This window comes from Tympanuchus pallidicinctus, unplaced genomic scaffold (assembly GCF_026119805.1).
Source record: "Tympanuchus pallidicinctus isolate F22 unplaced genomic scaffold, pur_lepc_1.0 scaffold11, whole genome shotgun sequence".
Classification (NCBI taxonomy): Eukaryota; Metazoa; Chordata; class Aves; order Galliformes; family Phasianidae; genus Tympanuchus; species Tympanuchus pallidicinctus.
This window is the reverse complement of record NW_026294627.1, coordinates 21,621,594-21,646,571: the sequence shown is the minus strand read 5'-3', so window position 1 is coordinate 21,646,571 and position 24,978 is coordinate 21,621,594. Positions and strand designations below refer to the sequence as shown.

The window sequence follows — 24,978 nt, the reverse complement described above, 5'->3', positions numbered from 1 at the left end:
AGTCATGATTAGCATGTGTTTCACAATGGTTCTCACAACTGTAATCATTCTGATGAAATCTGCCAGATGCTGTGAAAACATAAGACTTGATTATATCACATTTACCTTTATATAGAGAATTTAAGGCTAAACAAATGAAGGCAGTAAACATGAGCTCCCAAAGAAGTTTAGTCCTGTTTGTAATACTGGTTTAAGTCTGCTATTGTTAGCTTCAGTTTTTACAAAAGTTCTCAATTCTTAGCTCTTCTTGTTGTATGTGACACTGCTTTGCATGGAGAAACCTGTGCAGCAGAGCAGGCAGGGAGCAGTTAGGTTGAGCAAATTTTAGGTCAATTAAAAAAAAAAAAAGAATTTTTATCATTGTTTGGCATATAATTGCTGTATACTGCTTTTTTTTTGCTAAATCTAAGGCTCTTCTCTTTCTGTACTTAATACTGATCTACTTAGAACAACAGATCTAGTTTACAGTTGTGTAATAACACTAGGAGTGAGGAAGAGTTGTTTTTTTTTCTTAAATTAAAACATTAAGAGAAGTAATCAGATAGTTTGCAAACCAGGAGTATTAAACAAAACAAAAATGCTTGATTTTGGAAAATGGTGGGAAACTGGAATTTGGACATGTGAAATCCAACAGTGGAAACAAACGTTGAAGTCCTACAGATAGAGCTGGTTTTGACACACATGCATAAGTGCTATATGGGTATTTCTGTGTTTCTGGGTTGGTATGTTGATTTATTCTTTTAGCAGAAGCCATGCTATAGTAGTTACTTGCTTCCATTTCTTTTAAAGAAAAAGAATTCCATATTCTACCTTTTACTGTGTAATTTAAAGGCACCTGTATTAGACAACATGCGTGCGTTGTACCCATGGTATTGAAGCTAAGTTGTTACTTCAGGTACTAAATAATACCCAGTCCATCAAACGAGTAAAAGTATCTCTTGTCTCTGAGAGAGTCTAAGAGAATAGCACTGATATTTATTTTTTCAAGGTTCATAATTATAAAGATCATACTATTTTAATGCAGTTCATCACTGAAGATGTTTTTTACTGTTTTACATTTCAGGTTCCTCATTGGTTCCAAGACTGATGCTGAAAGGTAAATTGTATATGCAACAGATATTGTGTATAAGGCCAGCTGTCTTGATGCTTAATTTTGTTCCTTTTTGCTATTGTGACTGTTTATGTTGTATTTCTGGAAATGTGCAGAGCAGATAAGCAAAATAAGAGGAATAAATTGCTATTATAGTAGGTAGGAGACAGCCTGCAGTTCCCACATTTAATGAGTAAGGAAATACAGAGGAAAACAAGTGTGTAATATGGCTTGTTCCAAAACCTAAATTCCAAGCATGTTGTTCACTGTTTGCATGGTTATTCTCGATCATACAAGTAATGATACAATTCTGAGAGCTCCTACAAGGAATTTTGTCTTGAGATTTTATGTGGCAAGTTAGCAGTCATGGAAGTTGTTAATTTCAGCTCAAAGAGTGGTATAGGACTTCATTTATTTGTGTTTTTTTAATGCTGCTCATTGTTTTTTTCAGCTTTCTTAGAGAAGCAAATACCAAAACAGCTCTCCAGTATACTTAGGTTGTAGAATGGTTGGCGTAGCAATGCTGTCTGTCATAACTGTGTGGTAGCAAAATAAGGATTTCTTTGAATATTTATCAGCATGCCTGATGTTATTGGATGTGTGTGTTGTACCTTCTTGCATATGAAAGCAGAGCCTTTAAAAAGCAGTTTCTCACAATGCTGATTGCACATTTGTGCATTCTTAGGAGACTTTGATGTGGTGCATGTGCCCTAACTGTTCCCCATTCTTGTATGCCTGGCAGGAGATGAAACCCAGAGTTCATAAAAAATCATAAATAATACTCTTTGTTTTAGTAATTTATTGATCAAAAATACCTATTTGCTTTCCTAGTTCCTTGTGCTGATAGAGGCTTTCATTGCTGGTGCTGCAAGCTGAATTGAGGAATTGTTGGCTGAAAACCAGCACAATAGTAATAATACAGGGGTTTAGTTTTGATCAGTCTTATGATTGATTTCCTGATCACATTTACTGCTCTGTCCAAATCCTTCTATCAGAATAAGCAGTTGAGTTTAAGAGTAGAACAGGAAATATTAGAGGTGGAAGAGGGCAGGGCCAGTGTTTGGGTACATAGCTTTTTATTACTTGTCCCACTTCAATTTTGAATTGTCTAGGTTCTAATTGCAGAAAAGGTACTCTATCTCCTTTTCTATGTTGTTAAGCCTTGGGCCACTGCTTATGGCAGGATATTACATCAATATTATACCAAATTAAAATGCAGTTCATGTGTGTCCAACCTTTTGGCTTTCCTTGGCTGCTCTGAGTGAAAAGAAATTGTCTTGGGGGCCCATAAACACAGGTTGCTCTGAAGGTAATGCCTCCTGTTTATTTTCATGGAAACTACAAGAGATACAGAGAGCAATGTAACAGTATTTAACAAAGCAAATTATCAGCTACAAAACACATTCTGTTTTTCAGCAGAATCACCACCACTAGCTGTGCATTTTGCCAGCCTTGAACAAGAGCCTGCTTGTAAACATGTATGAAAATCTGTACCAGTGGAGATGACCTGCTATTGCCACTGCTGAAACACACCACCCATCATCTCATTGTGTTCACATCCACTGTTTGGTCTCCATAAACGCTCAGCAAACACTGATGAATGTTAATGGCTGAAGTTGTTTTTTGCATGGAAGCATTCAGTTCCACAACTTTGCTTCATATGTACTTCCATGTCAGACACCATTCAGTCAGACTTGCCCTTCTTCTGCCATCTGTCACACAGCAACAAAATGTAATGGAATATTGATGAGAAGGTTCAGCCTCTGCTGCCATACCACCAACATCTGCCTCTGATGTCATGGGCTAACAGTAGAAGAGTTACTTTCAGAGCAGCCCTTGTAAAATTTATAAGATAGTTAACGTACGTAAGCAGCAAAACCTATTTTAATGTTTATATATATATATAACATTACAGAAAGAGCAAGAAGAACAAAACTAGTGGGATATTTGTGAAAATAATGTGTCAGTCTGGTTCATTGTAAGCAGTTGCCATTCTTAGTGAGTTCTCAAGGTGTTCATCAGAGACCTTTGAAATTTTCCTCTGCTTCATCCTTGAAAACAGTTGTTTACAAATGTCCGTACTGCCAAAACGCAGTGAATAAGTGAATAAGGCATGATTGAGAAGGGTGGGATATGTTTCTCTGGTAAGATGGGTCTTACAGAAACTCAAGTTTCGTGTGGGAAACTGCTTTATCTGAGGAGCTGTAGTTGGCATTAGGAAGAAGAATAAGAACAGAAGCCAGGAGCATATGTCTTTATGTATATGTATTTTACATGGATATGTATTTAAAGTGCCTTTTATGCGTAGTTATATGTTCAGGTATCATGTGTGTTTGTATCATCTTCAAATTATTAGTCTTTTAAAATGTTTTTATGTATTTGTTTGTTTCAGAGTGGTGAACCAGTATCACGAGTTGGTAAAAAGTGAAGCTAAATGTCCTGTGAAAATGTTTCATAATTCAGGTGGATCAATCAATCTTAGTCATCTTTCTCCAGGGAAGGAAATGGAAGTGAGTTCATTGAGCTGAATATTTTTTACTCATGCTTGATTACTGAATTATGAGAATTCTCATCTTTCACATTTGTAAGTGAAATCATGTAAAAATTCAAGCTGAATTAATTTTAAATGCATTGCCATAATCATTTATGGTGAATATATTGAGCAAGTTAGAGAAAAGTACTTTTGTTTCTACTATTCAGTAATTGTGTATTTTAGGCATGACTTTTTTTTACAGTAATCTGTATTAGTGTTAGCTCCAGTGGTTTAATGCAGCTTTTTTCTCTATTCAACTTTTCCCAGAGCAGTATGGTACAGTGCACCTGTATGTTATATAAAATGCATCAGTAAACATAAAAGTAGATACAGTCTCTGAACTTTTCTTTTTCCTTTAAAACTTATTTTCCTCTTAATTTAAAGAGAATAATTTTCAAATAAAACTGGACGTGCATATATTCATATGTATGCAGCTGTTAGAAATTTCCTACATTCCTGAACTTTCATTCTTGTTGACATTGCTCTGTGCCTTACTTATGCTGGCTTTCTTGGTGAGATTCAGTAGTGTAACTTCGGCTAGTAAATGAATTTGTGTCTCATGTGGCTATTTGTGTTGCTACATCTTTCTACTAAATAACTCCTCTGAAGTGCCATAACCATGCTCTGGGAGTTCTTTCTGTCAGCCAGAAAAGCTGCAGCAGTTACAGAAAAGAATATGAGTGTGTTTTAATTTGTATATGCACATCTACACGTGAGTGTGTGTGTGTGTGTACACATCTACACACAGCTCACACGTGCAAAGTCATAGAAAAACTTAGGTTGGAAGAGTCCAGCTGTACAAGCCTCCACTGAAGGGTGGACCAGAGTTACTTATTTTGCTTTATTTGATTATCTGTTTTATTTTGAATGGAGCTTTAGTCTTTATTTTCAAAATGGAGAAAGGAGTCTTTGATAGCAGAAGAGAAACTAATGCTCAGAATTTCCCTCAAAGTTCTCTTTTTGTTAGCAGTTAGAAATGGGGCAGTGTCTCTTTTTGCTGCAAGTGTGTGTTTTCTCCAGAAAAGTTAATTCTGCACAGCAGTGGTTGCTCTGATTTCTTAGCCGGTGTTAATCTAAGTTAGGCCTCCAGCACTGAAATATTCTGTTTGCTTTACTGAGAGCTTGATTTTTCTAGTTGCAGATTGTTTGTGGATAGTAGGCTTGTTTAGACACCATTTTCATTTATTGGATACATGTTTTATATGTAGTCTATATATGTAAATGTGTTTCACTGAGTCTTTTGATGATGTCAGCTATTGAAATTATGGATTTATGGTCTCTTGTGGGTGGCTAAGAACTATAGATTTGATTTGCTGAAGTTGAATTGTTTTAAACACAAATTGTTTTAAGCACATTTAATATAAACAGGCTAGAGAAATTCTGATCCCACTGAAGTCAGTGAGAAAAAGTATTGATTTGTACGCATTCAGGATTTTCCTGAATGTATTCAGATTCCTATTCCTAGGAACAGAGATCTTCATTGATTGGAATAGCAGATGTTTGCAGCTGGTGAATGAATGAAATAACGTAATTTTTCAAGTAAGAGTAAACTGTCTTTTTTATTCAAGTGCATCTGTCACTTGCATTTGTAAAAAGTTGCAAAGAAAGAATTGAGAAAAACAAAGACCTTAATTTTTTTTTTTCTCAGTTTAATTTTTTCTAGAAGTACAGAGTTTCTTCTTGATGGTAAGCACTTTATCTAAAAAGCATTTTTAGTAGCTTATTTTCTGAATAACTACAATCCTGAAATGTTTTAGGGATATCCTGTCATCATTTTGAGAATTCTAATGCCAGTTAATTGATTTATGTTATCTCTCAAATACATGAAAGCTCACGTTATTGCTCTGGTAGTGTTAATTTCTCTTTCCCTCCTAGCAGCCCGAAAGTATATCAGGCTCTGTTCAGTCTTCAGTATTGGGGAAAGGTGTAAAACACCGACCTCCTCCCATCAAATTACCTTCAAGTTCAGGAAGTAGCTCTTCAGGTAATTATTTATCCACTTGAGCATTTCCTTTCCATGCGTTCTGCTTATTGTAAAGTGATATGCTGACCCTTTAGTAAAGTTTTGCATTGTAGAAGTCAGTATCTTCTCTGTGAAACGAGATTTTTGTGTAGCACTTTGTTAATTTCTGATTGTGTCATTCACAAACACATATCCTAAAAGATACTTGAGTTATTTTGTACTTGTAGAACAAAAAGGCATCTTAACTTTGTTTGTTCGCTTGTTTTCAGGTAATATCTTTAGTCCACAGCAGTCAAGTGGCCATCTAAAATCCCCAACTCCTCCACCTCCTCCACCTTCTTCTAAGCCACCTGGTCTTTCTCGGAAACAATCCATGGATCTTAACCAAGTTAGCATGCTCTCTCCAGCTGCCATGTCTCCTGCGAGCTCTTCACAAAGTGAGTCACGACCTAAATTCTCCATTAAATCTTAGGCTTTTGCATAAATGCTTCCTGGGATAAAACTTCTTAACCTGTGGAATGATGAAAGTTAAGTGTACAGTGTACCCTAAATTGTATAAGTTATGCAGCCTTAGGCAGGTCTCTTGTTCACTGTATGTATTTTTATGTTTATTGTAACTGTGTTTGTTTTTTCTGTATATATGTATGCACCCTTTGTGTATACGTTTTAATACCTTTTATGCAATTAGTATGATCTCCTCTTCTATGAAAGGCTGGTAGATGATGTGATGAGATGAAATTCCAAAGTGTAGATTTTTCCTCCAGTGTAAAAACAGTATGTTAGATCAGTTTGCCTTGACATAATTTAAGCATCTGATTTTTTAAATGTTACAGGAGCTGATGCAGTTGTATCTCTGTGTATGTATATAATCTGATCAGTCCCAAGGTGGTGATACAATAAACTATAAGATGATTTTTTAAAACACTCCTACACTGTTTTACAAATCATTGCTGATTGCAAGTGTGGTGGTGATGCTGATGATGATAGCACCGTATTCTCAGGTGTTAAAATGTAAATTTCAGTAATAAATGACATCCTAGCTTAATTATTTTCATTAACACTGACAGGATCGTTGTAATCATAGCAATAGATCAAACTCCATTTTTAAGATATGTATGTGTCTTGAGACATTTTGTGAAAAGATCTGTACAAAGAAACCATAGCTGCAGTTTCAGTTTTAATGAATAATCGTGTACTGCACATTCCAGTATCCTGCACAGTGTTATAATATGCATTTTTTTCATTAAATAATTTAAAATCTCTGTAGCTCAAAAGGTGTAACTTTTCTGCCTTCTTGTTTTGCACAAAGAAAAACTAGAAAACTTAGACAAGTTTTCTTCTACCAGATTTACTCAGTGCTTATTTTAGTGCTATGGATTGTGTAAATCTACTGCTCACAGTTGTTACTTTAAGAAGTAAGGCCCTGATCACAACAGCTGGACATTCACACTCCTTTCTTTCTGCAGGACATGAAAGCTTTTTTTTTTTTAAAGGGAGAGAGAGAAAAACACTGAGCTTTTTGGTTGTTTTTTTTTTGTTTCATTTTTCTATTCATAAATTATGCTAACAGCATCCACAACAAATATTGCTACGTACAAACTACATTCAAGTAAAGACATCAAACAGTAACTTGTAAAGATGCAGTATTATCATCTGGTTCCTGTTTTAAAAGAAGTTGTTCATTTTATTTGATCAGAAGTTGGCAAATGGGAGTTTGGCTATCTGATGAAATTCAGAGTGACCCCCATGATGAGTTAGTGGCAGTATCTGTTCTTTGTTGAATCTGTTGTTTTCCATGGTACGTTCTTAGCATGGTGCTATTGTGCAGGCAGCGCATACAGGCTGTGTGTTTAACATTTTAGGACAGAGAACATTAATTAGGTTAAGCCGGTCGCTAAGAAATTGTTTTGGTTTGGTTCAAGTATTTCTAAATAGAGTTATGACTTAATGTATGGTAAACTATGGAAGGTTCTTAATGCAGGATAAAAAACAGTGTTTGGCTTAAAGGACGGAGATTGGGCTTTCTGTGTGATTATACTGCATCCTTAACACTGAGTGCGTGCTGCAACACTCGTGTCATGTAGAAATTAACACTTGCCATTTGAAAAATGGGACAAATTTCAGTGCTAAATAAGAGTCCATTAACCTTATTATACAAAAAAAAAAAAGAAAACCAGCAGGCCTTTTATAACAAACTAGCACTTTTTATTTTTCTCAATGAGCAGGGTCTGGAACTCCTAAACCATCTACTCCTACTCCAACCAACACCCCTTCATCGACCCCACACCCTTCTGATGCTCAGAGCTCAACTCCTATTACCCCTTCTGCCACCCCTACTCCCCAAGAATCAGGCTTCACCCCTCAGCCCACTTTGTTAACCCCGTTTGCTCAGCAGCAGATGTCTCTGAGCCAGGCACTGCCTGTAATGACCATTCCTCTTTCCACCATGGTAACATCCATTACTACAGGAACAGCCTCCACCCAGGTCATGGCAAACCCTGCAGGACTTAACTTCATCAATGTAGTGGGCTCTGTGTGGTAAGTTCTTTGTTACGATGATTTCTTAGTTTGTCCTGGGTGGGTTGGTTGGTGGTGGATGGGGTTGGGTTTTTTTTTTTCATTTTTCTTTGTTTCATTTTTGGTTTTTTGTCCTTTTGCACAAAGCTGTTCAGCATCCTTTAGGAGGATAGGTGTTTCTCAATAGCTGTGATACAAAAAGATCATTGACTTTGTAATTTTGAAGTGAAAACCCCCTAGAAACTATTTATATTTCTGAAATTTAAGGCCTATACTATCAAAATATTGAAAGAATTCCATTAGAAATATTTTACTTCCAGCTTTTCCAGATGCATATAATTGAATTCCATAAGCTGTGCCATAAGTTTAAGACCTCTCTACATGAGAAATGGAAAGATTTTCATTTTTAACATGTCTATGAATGAAAAGTGTGTAAAACTTAAGGAAAGAGCGAGTACGTTTTCTGACAGTTTAATCAAATACTGAGGTAAAAAGTCCTTTAATCTGTAAAGCTCATTTTGCAGTATTAGGAAATAATGCTGCTGGTGAGAGAAGGTTATATGGTATAAAGTGAACTGCTTTTAGACTGGATGGAAATACCACGGTCAGTATAGGATGGACTGTGTAAGATACACGATGCTCTTCAGTGCAGTTATCAGGCACTGGAGTTTCTTATCTGAGGTGCTGGCAGTTGATCAGTGCTGATTAGCTGAGGAGACTTCAATATGGTCCTAGAGGAAAACATGAGCTGTTCCTCAGCTTTTTGGTGCAGTACTCCAACCACTCTGAGGACTGATCTTTTCAGTTTTTCTACAATAAAAGAACCACTTACTTTTTCTATGGATTAAACTAAATAGAAAATTGTTTGCTGGAATATGGATTTACATGTTTGTTATACCCTAGGCATAATGATTTTTTTTTACGCTGCTTTGATGCTTTATCCATAATCTTATTTCTGGCAAACAATTGAATTAATTTCCACAAGACAGAGGGCAAAACCTCAGTTACTTGGCTTTGCTTGTACCACTTGGATTTGATGTGTTGTCTTTCCTCTTCTACAGTGGAGCACAGACATTGATGAGTGGTTCAAACCCTATGTTGGGGTGCAACACTGGTGCCATAGCCCCTGCAGGTATAAATCTGAGTGGCATTTTACCATCAGGAGGTCTGGTACCAAGTGCACTGCCCGCTGCAATGCAGTCTGCCTCTCAAGCAGGTTAGTGTGAATAACATGGAAAGCCACCCTTCAGAGAGGGACAGTGTGAGAACACCTTGTGAGAACAGTGGGCCAAAGTGGCTGTTTGTGGATGGATGGTTATCTGATGACTTCAGCTCTGCATCTCAGAACAGCATAAGTATTTTTCACATTCTAAGTGTAGGCAAATACAGATTGACTATTAAAAGCTAGGCTGGGGAAATATACTCTACATCCAGATTATACTTGACATGCCCAGCAGGATCTTTAAGGTCGAATCCAAATTCAGGTACTGGTAATAACTGTGTGGAAATAGACATGACTGAATGTAGAAAGAGGCCTCCCTTTTTAAATGTGCAGGGTATTTTATTCTGTTCTGTCTGTCTATCTACTTAATTCTAGATGGACAATTAATTTGTTTCTTATCGCTTTCAAATATGACTATATAAATAAATCAGTATGCTTCAATATTTATTAAAGCAGTATTTATTGTTTTCAAAAAAATAAACTAAGACAAAGAACCTGAAAGTATGATTACTGAATCGAGAGGATAGAAGGGACATCAAAATATGCATCTCTTACACTGACAATGTTGGGTCTGTCTAAGCTCGTACTGAGCTGTCTGTATCTAAACTCTCCATAAATACTTTTGCTGACAAAGATTCCAGTCTCCTTCAGTAGCTGTTAAGAATAGTTCATGATCTGTATAAACTGTTTTCTTCTAACCACAGCTCATCTCCTTAATTGCAAGTTGAATTACTTTTTCTCCTATTCCGTGCAGACGTAGGATATAGTTGTTCACCATTTCTCTTTACCTTCTGTCAGAAACATGCTGTTGTGTCCCACATTTGTCTTGTCTTTCTGATAGGTTGTATTTTTCAAACCTTTCATAATCCTGTCACTCTTTTCTAGACTGTCCAATTTGCTCAGATCCTTAAAATGTGATACCCAAAACTGGACACAAGCTTGAGCTTGGCTGATTTACCACTGTGGAGCACAGCAGAATAACTGCATCTCATCTCTTCCACAACATTCCTGTTAACATTTCCCCAAGTGAGGTCTGCCTGTTTTTATTTGCATTTCTTTTTTTTGCATTAACCTACGATTGGCTGTAGTGGCTTAGGCCAAAAATCCACCCAGTTTATGTTCTCACTGGCTCTGACAGTGGCCATTAGAGGATGCTTAGGGAAGAGTTTAAGTTGAGGCAGATGTAAAGCGATGCATCCTTTGGTCTATACTGTACATCTTCTGGCAGTCTCCAGCTGAGGGGCTTTCTCAGCTGCAGATTGCTTAATAACCAGTGGCAGATTTAATTCTGGGATCTTACTTGATTGGTTTTTGAAACCCATTCATAATTTTGTTACCTGCAGCATTTTGTGACAGTTTTATAAATGTAAACTGTGTGAAGAAGTTCTTTTCTTCTTTGTGTTCTATAATTTGTGATATGGATTATTCAGATATACCTGTAACTTCTGTAATTTCTCATTTCTTTGTGTATAGATGCAAAGCTGGTTACTCAGTTTTGTACTTGTTCGTTTGTCCTTTTTGAATTCAATGTCACTGATTTTGGACTTTATTTTCCAGCTCATTAGGATCACTTCTAATTCTAATCCTGTCCTTTTAGGCATCGTCAACCCTTGCCAGTTTTGTCACAGATTTTTACACTCTACACTGTCATTCACATAACAAATGACAGTAGAGGTTATCTAAGTCCATGGCAGACCTCAGTGGGGATTCTGTTTGACAGCTACTGTTTTACTGGAGCATTCAGATCAGTTTGGTACCCACCTCAGATAACTACATATAAACCTTTTTAGCACAGCTTGGAAGAGTTCCATGGGGAGTGATGCCAAAAGCCCTATGAGTCAGTTGCATCTTCACAAGGGCATTAGGAGGGGAGGGCAGCTGCTAAGGTTTTGATCAGGGTTTTGTGGTTTTAATGATTGAGAACCAGCAGACTTGCTACTTCATTCAGTTCCTGGCCATTACTTTATTGTGCAAACAGTAAAATGTTTCAAAGCCAGAAGGAGAATCACTGAAAAAGAACTGCTATAATATTCACATTCATCTTTGTCCTAAAAGCATACAGAGGTTGCAGGTTACGGTGTACAATGTTCAGTAGTTTTTCTGTACAGCCAATTGTCTTTAAATCTGGATAACTGTGAACATTTCAACTTAAAGGAAAATGTAGCATTCATGTTTAAAAACAAAATTTAAGTTTGCCAGTTTTCCAGCTTCAAAATGTTTACAAATAATCCCATTGGAAGGGTGTATTGATTGCAATACACATGTATAAATAAGTAAAGACTTTCTACTAATAAAAAGATGTTTTCTTCAACAGGCAGCCCTTTTGGTTTGAAAAATGCATCAAATCTTCGGCCCTTAAATCTTCTACAGGTAATTGATACACGTGGACACAATCCTTTCTTACATTGCTATAGACCCATGCTTAGTGCTGTTTACTATATTTAGCCCACACGAATCTTTGAAGCCAGTTGATTGGATAAAGCATCTCCTGCAATTGTTAATTGATTTCTTTTTTTTTAATACATTCAAAATGGGAGGAAAAAGTTATTTCCATAAAGATGTCAGGTGAAAATTACGTTCTCAACTCACAACAAAGCAGCTAATTTTCAGTGTCAGTGTAGAAATGCTGACATTTGAATTCAAGGGATTCATCCAAAAATACTGTGTTTGAGTTTTTATTGCAAATCATTTTTTCTTTAAACTAATGTTATGTTTACATGAGAAGCAAAAAACAGTACAGTAAAATCAGCCTGTAGGGCCTAAAAGTGGACATGAACATGCACAGGTAGGTGCAGTGTTGACTTCAAATTGCTGCTGGCAATGAAAGTAAGATTTGATGTGGGATAGGCTGTTCGAAAGGTCTGTAAATATTTTATTTCCTTTAAGCATACGTACAGGTAGAAACATGAGCAAAAGGTGCTTATTATGTCTCCACTCCATTTCAGGGCAGAACAGGGTGTAATTTCTAGATATTCTAATTACTGCAGAGGTGGCAGCTCCAAAATGCCACAAAGGCTGGATGTGGCTCTGGGCAGCCTGGTCTGATGGTTGGCAGGCCTGCACACACAGCAGGGGGTTGAAACTGGATGATCATTGTGGACTTTTTCAACCCAGGCTGTTCTATGATTCTGTGAAATGTTGCACCATGCTTCAAAAAATGGATCCCAGCAGGAGATCATGGGCAGCTTCATTACCTACTTCATTCTGCCACTCCCATACACACTCCAGAGCTGTGGGAAGGGGACAGCACAGGAGGCAGATATGCCAGAGTAAAGTACTTGTATAAAATTGAGTGCTTCTATTTATGTGATTCCAAATTGAAGTATCCCCTTTCACACTACGTCTGTTGCTGGTATGCCAAAAATAATCTGGCTGAAAATCAGTGCATTTAAAATGGGTTAAGGAAGTGGAATCAAGATTGTTTTAACAGTTTTTGCATCAGACTTTGCAGGTTCTTAGAGGAATATGCTAAAATTCAGTGGAATATTTAGAATGTGAAATTAATTTACAGTGCTTTTGAAGACTTTCTGAGTTACTAAAACATTTTTGATATTGGTGTAATCTACTACATTAAGTAGAATACATTAAAATGTATTTTAATGATCTTAAAATTATCTGGCTACAGTGAGAGCAGGGTTGATCTCTCCTCACTGGTGACAGGATGAGGGCAAATGGCCTCAAGTTGCACCAGGGAAGTTTAGGTTGAATATCAGGAAAAACTGGGTTGTGAAGCACTGGAATAGGCTCCCCATGTTTTTAAACACATCCTTGAATGTGTTTAAAAACCGTTTGGATGTGGTGCTCAGGGACATGATTTAGCAGAGCGTTATTGGAGTTAGGGTAGGATGGTTAGGTTGTGGTTGGACTCGATGATCTTTAAGGTCTTTTCCAACCTAGTGGTTCTATGATTCTATGAGACTTCCTCACAAACAACAATTGTAAACCAGTCAATTTTAAAGGATTATTACTTTTTTAATTCTCCAGGGAGTACATCATCATCAACGTCGTGTCCATCCTAGGAGAGAGGGGGAAACTCAGCAGTTTGGTTGAATTGTGTAGGTCTAAAATTGCAGTGGAAATCTGATCTGTCTTCAAAGTGACAGATTTTGAGTGGTTGGTACTGCCTGTGTAAAACTCTTACAAGCACCCGTACAGCAATTTAGGAAAACTAGCTGCTCTGCTTTTATGCTTCTACATTTGTCTTTCCAGATATGCAGGACTTCTGCACGCAGAATTCGCTATGGTTTCACAGTGTACAACCCCAAGGGATTTATTCTTAGAATCCAAACGTCAGTTACTTTTTGAGTTACTAAAAAATGATGCAAGCTCGTTCTCTTGGGTTTTATTTTCTAAATATTTATCATTAAGGGCATTCATACAAAGGCTGGTTTGAGCCTAGACCTTCCTATGACAGAAAGTTCTTTTGGAGAAAATCCATCTCTCTGCATTGGCTAACTTGCCCCGAGGAACTGGTTTTTTTTACTGCTCCTTACAGTTTAGGGCTAGTGGTCATAAAGCTAGAATGAGCTTTGTATACTAAATCCCATAGTTTTTACTAAGGGCAGGAAAGTATGTGTTCACAGGGCTGTGAAGCAATTGCTTAGTGCAAAAAAAACTTTGGCCCAAAAAGACCAAAAATGTCCTGTGCTGCCAACAGAATACATAGGTACTTCTTACTTAAGCTTTTTCTTCCTGGTGTTGGTTCTGTGACTTTGTAAGTCTTCTCTGTGGTCTTCAGTGAGATGATGATGCGTGTCTGAGTGTTCAGTCTTTTAGTCCAATTTGCCTGAATCTTACTGGCATTATTTCATACGGTCATTCAAAAGAAGTGTTGCAATTGCTGGAAAGGTACCAGCTCAAAAACTGGTGGGGTTTTTTTCCTCCTTAAGACACTAGCCATGCTGTTTCTGGAAGTCATATGTGTAATACATACTTTATTTTCCTACCTCTTGAATAAATGCATAATTCAAGTTCTAGAAAAGTGCGTGATGCAGCACCATTTCACATCAGTAGACACTGGATCAGGTTCCAGTAAGTCCATGTGTGTGATTAAGGTCAGAGCTACTTTGTTTAGAAAACAAAACTTTAAAAGCAGTATTTGTATTTATCACTGAGGCACATGTCACACAGTTTAATGTTTTTATGCTTACCGTTTTGATTCTGGTTAGGATTTTTTGCATATAGATGGCTTCAGGTGTCACCTGAAGGCTTTGGGCTAGAGAAAAGACATGATGCCATTACAACCATAAGCTGTCATCTCTGCTGCCTGACAGCAGGGAAGCTGCTATCTGCATGGGACTTCTGCTGGGCAATGAACATAATACCATTTCTCCCACACAGCTGTTTGGGGGCATTAGCATCTGTTTGTTATGCTTCAGTAGCAACTCCAGAATAGTTTGTATGTAAATGCACTGTGATGGGTAGAATTAAATGTTTTTAAATAGCACTTTAAAAGATTGTCTTCACACTGGCTTTATTTACTTACCTGTACTAAAGTTTGGTAATAAGGATCAAGCTTTTCATTTTTGCTAGGGGTCTGACCAAGGTCCATCAAATCAAGATCAGGCATTGTCTGCCCAGCAAGCTGCTGTCATTAACCTGACCGGAGTAGGGAATTTCATGCAACCTCAGGCCACAGGTACGTGCTTGCTGAGCCTCCCTTTGTATCTGTGTACGTTGATAAACTCACACTGAAATGAAGTTTGGTCTTTCTGATTTAAGACGATCAGAACAACCCACTATGTATTATCAGCATATGAACTGTACAAGAAATATTTCACTTTCCAAGCATGCACTTCTCTGCTTTGTTTGGCAGTTAAGTGTAATCAGTTTATTATTTTGCTGTCACATCCAATCTGAAAACAAAATACAGGAAAATTCCATGCCAGACTTCATTGAGGAATGCTCAACTGTGTGCTGAACCTCTAGTATAATAAATCTTTGTGTCTCCACAAGCACTTCATAATCTAATTATGTTCTAACTAACCAAGTATGTATATCACGTATATTTTATTCTGTACTGTTTCCAGTTTTACTCAGACTAATTCTGTGACTCTCCTTTTCTGTTACGTTCTTCCTATGCCTTCCTTTCCCTACCCTGATAAACTTGACCTGACCTCTTTGACCTGCCTGCTTTCCCCTTCTCCTTTCTTAGTGTTGTCTCAGCTTGGCTCTGCCATGAACAGACCTGGGCAAAGCCTTCCTCAGCAGAGACTCCAGCTCTCTTCTGCCTTACAACAGCAACAACAACAAGCCTTGCAGCAGCAGCAGCAACAGATACAAGTAATCCAGCAACTTCACTCCGTTTAAAAAAAGAACACAGTAATACAGTTCTTAGCTCCAAATTCGAAAATCTTGTTTTCTGTTTTTTTTTAAACTGTCATATGGTCTTACAAAGAAACAAACCTCTGACTTTTGGCAAATGATTGTGATAAGACTTGAAATCTGTGATTCTCTCAGCTTGGAGCACTGAATTTATTTTTATTCATTTAAGCCATCCACCTTCCCAATTTGGTAACATTCAAGGAGTGCTTGTGGCACATTACTAAATAAACTGCCAGGTGCCATTAGGATTCCAAAACAACAAAACTGTAAGCACCTGCAAGTTCAAATGTAGTGCAGCTACAGGCAGCATGCAGAAACAGCTCTGGCAAAGCATTCCTTCAGCATCGTCTTTCATGTGGTCGATGAAAATATTAAAATACTTCTGCAGAGTCTCCTTGTGAGGTACATAGAAAATAATACATGCGTGGAAAATGCATCATGCTAAAAGAGCGTCACCAAATGTTTCCTGAAGTTGCTGAGTTACTGCAATGGACAGAAAGGGCGAAGAAGTAGCTGTTAGAGAATGTGTGCAAAACACGAGACGCCCTCAGGCTTCTGTGCCACTGGTGCTGCTTGACTGTACTCATTGCCCCCCTGCACATGATATGTTTCTTTTGTTCACCTAGCACTTCCATTTTTGTTTCCCCCACCACCACCACCTTACTGTCGTTCTTTCTGACGTGAGCCATAGTTTTGTAGCTAACACTAACAAGCTTTTTCTCCTCCTCCTTTGTGGCAGCAGTTGCGATTCTTGCAGCATCAAATGGCTATGGCAGCAGCAGCAGCAGCACAAGCAGCTCATCTACGACATCAGCAGCATTCAGGCAGCCACTCAAAAAGTAAAAGGAAAAGAGGCACACCTGCCCCTCCAAAATCCTGAGACTTTCTCTTTTTTTTTTCCTTAGTATAAAAATGATTTAAAGGCGTGGGTTGTTTTTTTTTTTCCCTGTTTAAAAAGGATAAAGCTTAAAAACAAATCAGTATTTTATAGTGTTGTTGGGAAGCTGAACTTTTGACATGACACTGAAAAAAGATGAACTCCTTGGAAGCCATTCCTACGTAATGTAATGACTTCATCAATAAAGCAGCTGGGGTCTGGCTTCCGTAAGTCACTTAATTTTTTAACAGAATGTTTTATCTTGTATTTTTTACCATTCAGCAGCATTGTACATAGTAAAAGGGTGAAAAACGTTTTAGAAGAAAATGAACTTTGTAAATGTAGTATTAGTATTTGTTTATTTAGTATAAAAAGGTTTGTGAACACCGTAACAAATACAATTTTTATAAATCCACTTTTGAAAAGATCTTTTTGTTCACTTGGGCTTTATACTTTTTATTACTTTGTCTATCAGCTTCTTTACTTCTTTGTGTCTCGTAATGGCTCTGCTGATACAGTCCTGAAGCTTGGCTCCTGTCAGAGGACTTCCACCTAAGAATTGGGAGGAAAAAAAAGGAAAATGGTTTTCCAGTTGTACTTCAGTTACGTATCCCTAATTGTATTTTCCAAATCAAAGTATTGATACAGTAATTCTCCCAAGCAGCAGTTTTCACCTGGGAAGTTATACAGCTTCCCCAGCTATAACCTCAAGCACAGGAAAGAAACATTAGGGCTAAAATGCAGACATGCTCAAAATCTGCCTTTTGCTATACAAAGGACCAGTTATGACTTTTTAACAGTCATGCTGCCTCCTTCAAGATGGATTTTAACAGTAAGTGGTTTAATCAGTACTTAAGCAATCTGTCATCATAAAGGGCCCACATTTTACAAAGAAATGCAGGTACATAACATATAGGTCAAGAAAAGACCATCCTCTTCCTTAGCTCTTGTGTGGTAAGCATGGAAGTACCTGGTTTGTGGACAGAACAAAGTCTGTCATCTTCATCTGTGACAACAGTCACTGTTCCAGTTGCTAAGTCTTCTTCTTCAGCAGTTGGGTCCACAATGAGTAATGTGCTTTTGAAAGAGAAACATATGCAGCCATTAGTTTGTGATGTACCATAAATATCACCAAGTTATCAGATGTGATTACCCTGAACTCTCAGATTCCCTACCTACAGAAACAAGGACGTAGGAGTGCTGGTCATATTTCAAGTTGGGTAAATATGTTTCCATTATCAAGAGATTTTATTCTAACTGGACCGATATTTTTTATTTCCTCTGTTGACAAATACTTGATATAAGCTGTTCAAAAATTACCATCTTTTATATCAGTTATGTATACACACTTTTAAAAGATTATCTGTTCTTAGCATTCTTTTGTCTCAAAAATACTGCATAAACACACAATACCTATTCCAGAAACTTCAATCCTAGACTACTTTTCAAGCTTGTCTTAGGCAGGGGAAACCATTCTGCTTTAAGTCACAGGAAGAAGTTGGACAGACTTTGTTTCATTCTGCTGCATACTCTTTCATAACAGAACTACAGATCAGCAGGACAGGCCTTGGTAGCAAGGGCAAGAGGAACAGGCCTTCACTAGGTTCTTCACTAGAAGTGGATGAGACATGCAGAATTGTCATCCTAAGCACCTTCTGGTTTTCGCTACTTCTTTTAAGACAGAGCTGTTGGAGAGGGTCCAGAGGAAGGCCACAAAGGTAATAGGGGACTGGAGCACCTCCCCTGTGAAGACAGGCTGAAGGAGCTGGGCTTGTTCAGCCTGGAGAAAAGAAGGCTGCAGGGTAACTGACAAACAGGAGAGGAATCAACTCTTTGAAAGGGCAGATAACAGCAGAACAAGGGGAAATGGTTTTAAGTTGAGGGAGGGAGGATTTAGGTTGGATTTCAGGGGGAAGTTCTTTACAGAACGGTGAGGTGCTGGAACAGGCTGCCCAGAGAGGTTGCGGATGCCCCATCCCTGGAAGTGTTCAAGGCCAGATTGGATGGGGCCCTGGGCAGCCTGGTCTAGCATTAGATGGGGAGATTGGTGGCCCTGCACGTGGGCTGGAGATTCAAGATCCTTGAGGTCCCTTCCAACCCTGGCCATTCTGTGGTTCTGTGATTTTACACACTCAGCAGTTTTTTAAGTACAAAACAGTTACAGACTTACTCATCAAATATAGCAAACGACGTGGCAACTGGATGCTTTCTGATAACCAAGGGATTCTTCTGCTTGAAATCAACTTCGGACAAACCAGTTTCTTCATTTATAGTCACAGACGGCAGCTGCACTGAAGAAACGAAAGCACTGCATTGGTACGATATTAAGCATTGCTGTTCTCAGTAGGCACAGAGATATCCAAGGCTATTGAAACAGTTCAGCTGTTCTACTACCATATTGATAAGCCACTGAAAACAGATGAGAATAGAGTCGTGGCTACATTACTGGTGCTCCTGTACACAGCATTTTTTAAATTCAAGGAAAGTGTTTAACTTAGAAGTACCTGTTCAAGTAAGTATATAACATTCTTCCTTACACAGAAGCATTTTCTGCTTCCAAAATACCATACACTTACAATATCTTTAACAAAACGCATTTTTCCCACCCAAAAAGCCTACAGGACATATAGATGTTTCATAAATCTAGAAAAAAAACAAAATCTGATCATCAGATAACTCTTTGTCAACCCATACAGTATTGGAGACAGGGAAATCAAGAGCAAAGTAGCCACGGGAATTTAAAGGCATGCAGGTCACACTAAGAAAGGAAGCCTTACTGTAAGCTTCTCCTTAAGCTTTCCTACATGTGTGTTTAACCCACATCTTGTGGAGATCGATCAATGTATTGCATGCATAAAAACACTTATTTCAGACTACAATACATTAAGAGCCTGGAATATTCTGTTCTGCCAAACAAGAAAGCCCCCAACTTATTCTGCCTACACAAGATCAATAAGCAAGGGAAGATGAACAAGGTAAGATATTTAAGTTAGTGGCCATTTCTGCCAGCAGCAGTAGTCAGTGTGTTTTACGCCACAAAAGACTTACCATTTTTCAGTGCTGCTAACAAAGCAAAGGTACTGGCATCCAAGATGTTCCCATCGTAGTCCAGACATATGATATCACAGTATAACACCCAAGCAAGCTACCAAAAAAGGTTTGCACATGTGATGTATTACAGCAGCTAAATAAATAGTGCAATATCTAAGCAAACACGGGCCACATGAATAAATATACTTATTTCTCACATGAGAAAGAAATTTTTACACTTCAAACATAAATAAATCTATGCTGACTAAAAAACAAACTCAACAAAATCTATAACCCCCCCCTTATTTTCTTTAAAATTGTAACACTCTGATCTTGCTACTATGACCCTCTTCATTTGGAGACAGAACTTACCTTGCCATCAGCAATACACAGATCTTCTTTTGCTATTATCTGTGAACTAAAATAAAATGAGTGTAAACCAGGGAACAGAAACCCATCCCGCAGTTTTTTTGCATTTTACATGCAGCACAATGGCTCTTACTTTTCAATCACATCTGCAATGAACTGGCTTGCTGCTTGAGCCTCTTCACCAGGAGGTCCGGAGCGAAACCTCGTTGAGCAGAGAGATGGCAATTCTACATTTGGAACTGGGGAGCAAAGGTTGTTAGTTATAAACTAATGGGAACTCAGAAATAGAAATAGGACAATATGTACTTCTAATACCACTTTATATACTTGAAACAAAAGGTAAAACCAAGACTTTTTCAATCAAGCCTTTCTACCTCTCCCCTCAAAAAAGAAATCCAATGTGACTTTGTAGTAAAGGACTTCTACAAGTCTGTAGTTGGAAATACATATTCCACTGGAAAGCCAACACTGATATGTAGCATTTTCCATTTGTATTCCTGCTATGAATATCATGACCACATACAAACTCTTCCATAAGTGTTCTTCATAAGTGTTCATAAGTGTTTGTAAACATTCTTGGTTAAATCATGAAACAACACCACATTCATCCCACTGCCTGGCTTTACTGGTACGCTCTCTGCTCTTCTTCAACTGTCAAAACTTGATGCTTTCAACTGAAAGCAAAAACATGCATAAACATTCATGGGGGGTAGAAGAAAATCTGAGACCAGTATCAAGTTCACTGCAAACAATATATTTTGCAGAAGATCTCAGTTCCACTGAGTTAAAAATCACACAGGAATGCAGATGTACTTCAATTTCTACAGTTCCCTGAGAAATAAGTAGATTTTAGTTCACTCTTTTCACAAAAAGCATTTTTTGTCTGTTCAGACTTCAATAAAGATGCACAGCCTTTCACAGCGCTGTATTTCAGAGATGAACTACCTTCCTCCTCCTAACATACACACTTACCCCTCAGAGGAGGTTTATTTTCAACCTGGGCTGGAACCAGGAATGAAAAAGAACATCTTTGCATGGAAAACTCACAGCAGAGCAGGGAAGTTCTGAAATTTCTGAAGCACCACTACCTGAATGCCAATTTGGAAACTGATTTCAAGGAAGATAATACAGTGCTAACCATTTTCTTTCTTTTAAGAGGCCTTCACAGCACACTCAACCTGTCCCATGATTACAGCCCTTTAGCTGAAGGGAAAAGATCTGCATAAGAACAATACCAAAAATCTTACCAATATATCCCTTATTAGCAGAATCTACTGCAGGTGCAGCAAGCTCCTGGAATAAAAAAGGTAAAAATGAAGAGCTGAGTTCTGTTCAAAATGATTTTCCTGCTATTTCGTTTATGAAGTATCATTTTCTTGCCAGTTACTATTACAGTTAGAGTTAAAAGAGCTATTTTTAATGAGTTGATTGCAAGTTAATAGATAGCAAACTGTCTCTACTTTATCTATGGGACAACTTCTTGCTGCAGGGGTGTGAAGTGATTTGTCTCACGGTTCATGGCAGGCCACCAGAGCTGAGCTAACAAGGCACTCAACAGCTCAGCCAGCTCTTCACCAACCCACTTATGGATCAATCTGAAGGAACTCATCAATTACTCTGTTTGTTATTTCTGGAGAAAAGCTCTTACATCCTTGTGCACATCCTCCCCTACGCACAGCACACATCACAGACACACACATTCTCTGAATGTACAAGTTGCACTGGACAACTAAATAATTCAAGTGAAAGACTGTAATTCTGTCTGACTGGTATCTTATTGGTATCTTATTTGTGGGAGAGGCATTCTACAAATGAATGTACAAACTCAGCTAACAGACAGGTTAAAATCAAAACCAACCATACCGCTTTCACTCCACAAATTACTGTAGTATTTCCCAACTTCACCAAGGCAGAACCATCTGCAGTTGTAATTGAACCTGAAGAGAGAAAGTGCTGTTTAGTAAAATCTGTTCTCTTTCATCCTTAACATCCTTAACACCCACCTTTACAGTGTTTATTCTCCATTATTCTAAACCAGTCTCAGCAAAGTCTTGATGACCCAAGATGGGAGCTGAGCTTCCCTTTCTAGCAAACAGTCAAAATACTGGATTACTAGCAATCCTAAAATTGAAGCTGAGAATCGCTGAATCCATTACCCAAAATGTATTTCTACTGTTTTCCCCCAGAATGTTACCAAATAAGTCCGCTTCATTATCTTGATCCAGCTTTCCCATGATCACCATATTATTTTTGGCTCATTAATACAAATCTGAACTAAAAATATCCCTTAAATTAAAAGCACTCAGTGTTCTACTACAAGAAAATGCTATCACACAAAGCAAAAAACCCAGCTACTAGTGGGAAACTTACAAACTACTAATCAAGGATGGCAATGACAACATCACCTTCTGACTGGCTTACAGCAAGACCTCATGAAAAGGCAACATTAGACAAAGGAAAAAACCTGCAGTGTCAGTTTGAGCCATGATCAGCAGCCATTCCATGGCAGTTTAATGCTAACCTGCACAGTGCTTTTAGAAAGTGATGGCCAAGAAAGGCAGGTAAGGTCTCTGCTCACTGCCTAGAGTTATCTTGCCTCTGCTTGAGACAGTTGCTCATTAGACTTTGAATAAAACAGGAGCAGGGAGAGCCCAACTCTTTCAAGGTGACAGGCACTGACTGTTCACTGGTCAGTGCTGACACAGATGCTGCTTTCAGCATCTACAGTGTGAGCTGCTCATCTTTGAAACAGACAAGCTTCCAAGACCTCCTAAATAATGCTTTGCACACCAGCCCAGGAGAAGCACTGAATAGATGTGAGCATGCTGTTATCTTTAATGCTTGTTGGAACTACAAATAAAAATGCTCTCTTGTTTCAAAATGTGAGCACTAGGAATACTGACAAATCAAAGCAAATCATTAACGAGCTATTAAGAGATTAATACTACTCCCATTATTATTATGCATACAATCGTTAAAAGTTGGAGAAGATGACTAAGATCATCTACTCCAACTGTCAACTCATCACCACTAAGCCATGTTCCTAAATAGAACTGTAGAATCATTAAAGACATTCCAAAAAAGTACTTACCTATGTTGACAGTGGTTGCTCGGAATTCACCCAACTCCCTCCCATCAGGTCGACAGTTCTCTTTCTAAACAAAATTTACAGAGGTAATCAAGTAAACACTTGATTAAAGAACACACCAAACATAGCATATTATATCAAACAGAACAATGTGTTTATTAAAGGAAAAAATAAAGCATTGTTTTTCTTCTAGTAGGAATATAGTTACAAAATTGCTAGGGCAAGGTCAATCTTATTCCAACTTGTTTTTCTATCAGGTGATACCCAGTTTAGGCTTGTAGATCACAATTTTTTTTTTATTTAACTTATTTAGAAGATTAATATAACAGACTGACTGTCTCAAAGATAAGTACCACAGGCTAGATTCAGAAAACCACCCAGAAATGGATACTCATTGATGACTTAAAATGACAGTTTTTACCCGTCTACAGCTCCCTTACTCTCACCCAGCAGAACTCTGACAATGAAGGTCAGCGTGAATCAGACCAAACATAACACCTCTAAATACTGCCAAGTCAGACACTGTACAACAAAACCTGAATCTTAAATTTAAAGCAGCATCAATTCATTTCCATGTTAGAGCTGGACTACTATTCATCACAAGTTCAAGCTTCTCACAAATCAGAGACTTTTGGTTCAATTACAAGAACTGCAGTAATACTGTACTCATTTCCAAGTCGAGGCTGTTTCAGTAACGTGCAGATTGCATGACAGAAAGTTAGCAGATTTCCTTCACAGTTATGATGTGCAGTCAGTAGCAATATTTTCTATTAGCATTTAGCAGCATCTGACAGCCCCGCCTTTATAAAAGAGACACAAAGCCAATGAAAGTATTTACTCACCTGCAGTTAAATAGGAACACAACCTGTGGTGGTACCAATGCCACAAGCAGGAGAAAAAACAACTTCTGAAAGATTTATGACCATTTTTCCCCAATTTGACAAGGTTTATGCTTTTCCCTCACAGCTTCAGGTTTCCACATGGACAAGAAAGACACTGAGGCCAGAGAAGGGCAACAAAGCTATGAAGGGTTGGAGCACAAGTCTGGTGGGGTGCAGCTGAAGCAGCTGGGATTGTTCAGTATGGAAAGAGAAGGCTCAGGGGAGACCTTATCGCTCCCCACAGCTGCCTGAAAGGAGGTTGTGGCGAGGTGGGGGTCAGCATCTTCTTATGGATAGCAGTGATAGGATGAGAAGGGATGGCCTTACACTGTTCCAGAGGAGGTTCAGGTTGGGTAGCAGGAAATCTTTTCTCAGAGTGCTGCAGTCACCGTCCCCAGAGGTGCTCAAGAAATGCACGGAGACATTCAGGGCACTGAGGGAGGTGGCGCAGTGGGCAGCGTTGGTGGCAGGTGGGCAGTTGGACTGGATGACCTTAGAGGTCTTCCTAACCTTAATGACTGTATGATTCCAAGTTTAAAAACCGTATGCACGCAAAAGAAAGCTGCAAACATCGAGGTATGCACGCACACCATCTTTTACTCACCAAAAATCTCCTGTAATATTCCAGCGGTTCCACTGTTCTAAAACAGACAGAAAAGGGGGGGGTTCACGTGCAAGCTCCCACCGAGAGCACAGGAGGGAAAAGCGAGCTGGGAGCCTTCGGCAACGCAGCACCTGAGAGCGAAAGCGGGCAGCGAAACCGCTCAGCAGCGCGGTCCCTGAAGGACCCGGGAGCTCCCGGTCCCACGGAGCGCTACTGCTTTTAACGCAGCCACCCACGGACCCTCGCGAAGCCCCGTCACCGAGTAACCCCGCAACGGCGGCTTCCAGACGAGAAGCCCCGCCCTCGCCACGTCGCATCCCCAAAGCGGCGCGGCCCGAACGGACCCGCTCCCTTACGGCGCGGGGATCGCAGGGGCCGCGGCGCCCCAACTCACTTGAAAGCCGTCGCCATGGCGGCACCGCCGTCCTTTGCGGCCGCAGTTCCGGACCTGCGCAGCGGCCCGGCCCGGAAGCCCGAGCT

General features: G+C 38.8%; 2 protein-coding genes across 11 annotated transcripts in view; one reads left to right on the top strand and one right to left on the bottom strand.

Moving 5' to 3' along the window:
• Positions 1-16,941, top strand: part of SUPT20H (SPT20 homolog, SAGA complex component) — a 35,476-nt gene extending 18,535 nt beyond the window's left edge. For 5 of the 10 annotated variants that reach the window (XM_052671015.1, XM_052671011.1, XM_052671009.1 and 2 more), the window contains exons 15-23: positions 1,064-1,096; positions 3,483-3,600; positions 5,499-5,607; positions 5,856-6,023; positions 7,812-8,124; positions 9,165-9,319; positions 11,640-11,695; positions 14,858-14,963; positions 16,389-16,941. In XM_052671015.1, coding sequence (XP_052526975.1) covers positions 1,064-1,096; positions 3,483-3,600; positions 5,499-5,607; positions 5,856-6,023; positions 7,812-8,124; positions 9,165-9,319; positions 11,640-11,695; positions 14,858-14,963; positions 16,389-16,492 — 1,162 coding nt within the window. In that variant the 3' untranslated portion in view covers positions 16,493-16,941. Of the gene's footprint in view, positions 1-1,063; positions 1,097-3,482; positions 3,601-5,498; positions 5,608-5,855; positions 6,024-7,811; positions 8,125-9,164; positions 9,320-10,210; positions 10,357-11,639; positions 11,696-14,857; positions 14,964-16,388 lie in introns of those variants that run through there. The other 5 variants (XM_052671017.1, XM_052671012.1, XM_052671016.1 and 2 more) reach the window with 5 other exon arrangements.
• EXOSC8 (exosome component 8) lies at positions 16,867-24,961 on the bottom strand. Its single transcript, XM_052671040.1, has 11 exons — positions 24,893-24,961; positions 24,499-24,535; positions 23,017-23,080; positions 21,789-21,862; positions 21,173-21,218; positions 20,059-20,164; positions 19,929-19,974; positions 19,575-19,671; positions 18,697-18,817; positions 17,497-17,603; positions 16,867-17,078 (listed from the first exon to the last, which is right to left on the bottom strand). The coding sequence occupies exons 1-11, from the start codon at positions 24,907-24,909 to the stop codon at positions 16,963-16,965; spliced, it is 831 nt and encodes a 276-aa protein (XP_052527000.1). The 5' UTR covers positions 24,910-24,961; the 3' UTR covers positions 16,867-16,962.
• Between the last annotated feature and the right edge of the window lie 17 nt (positions 24,962-24,978).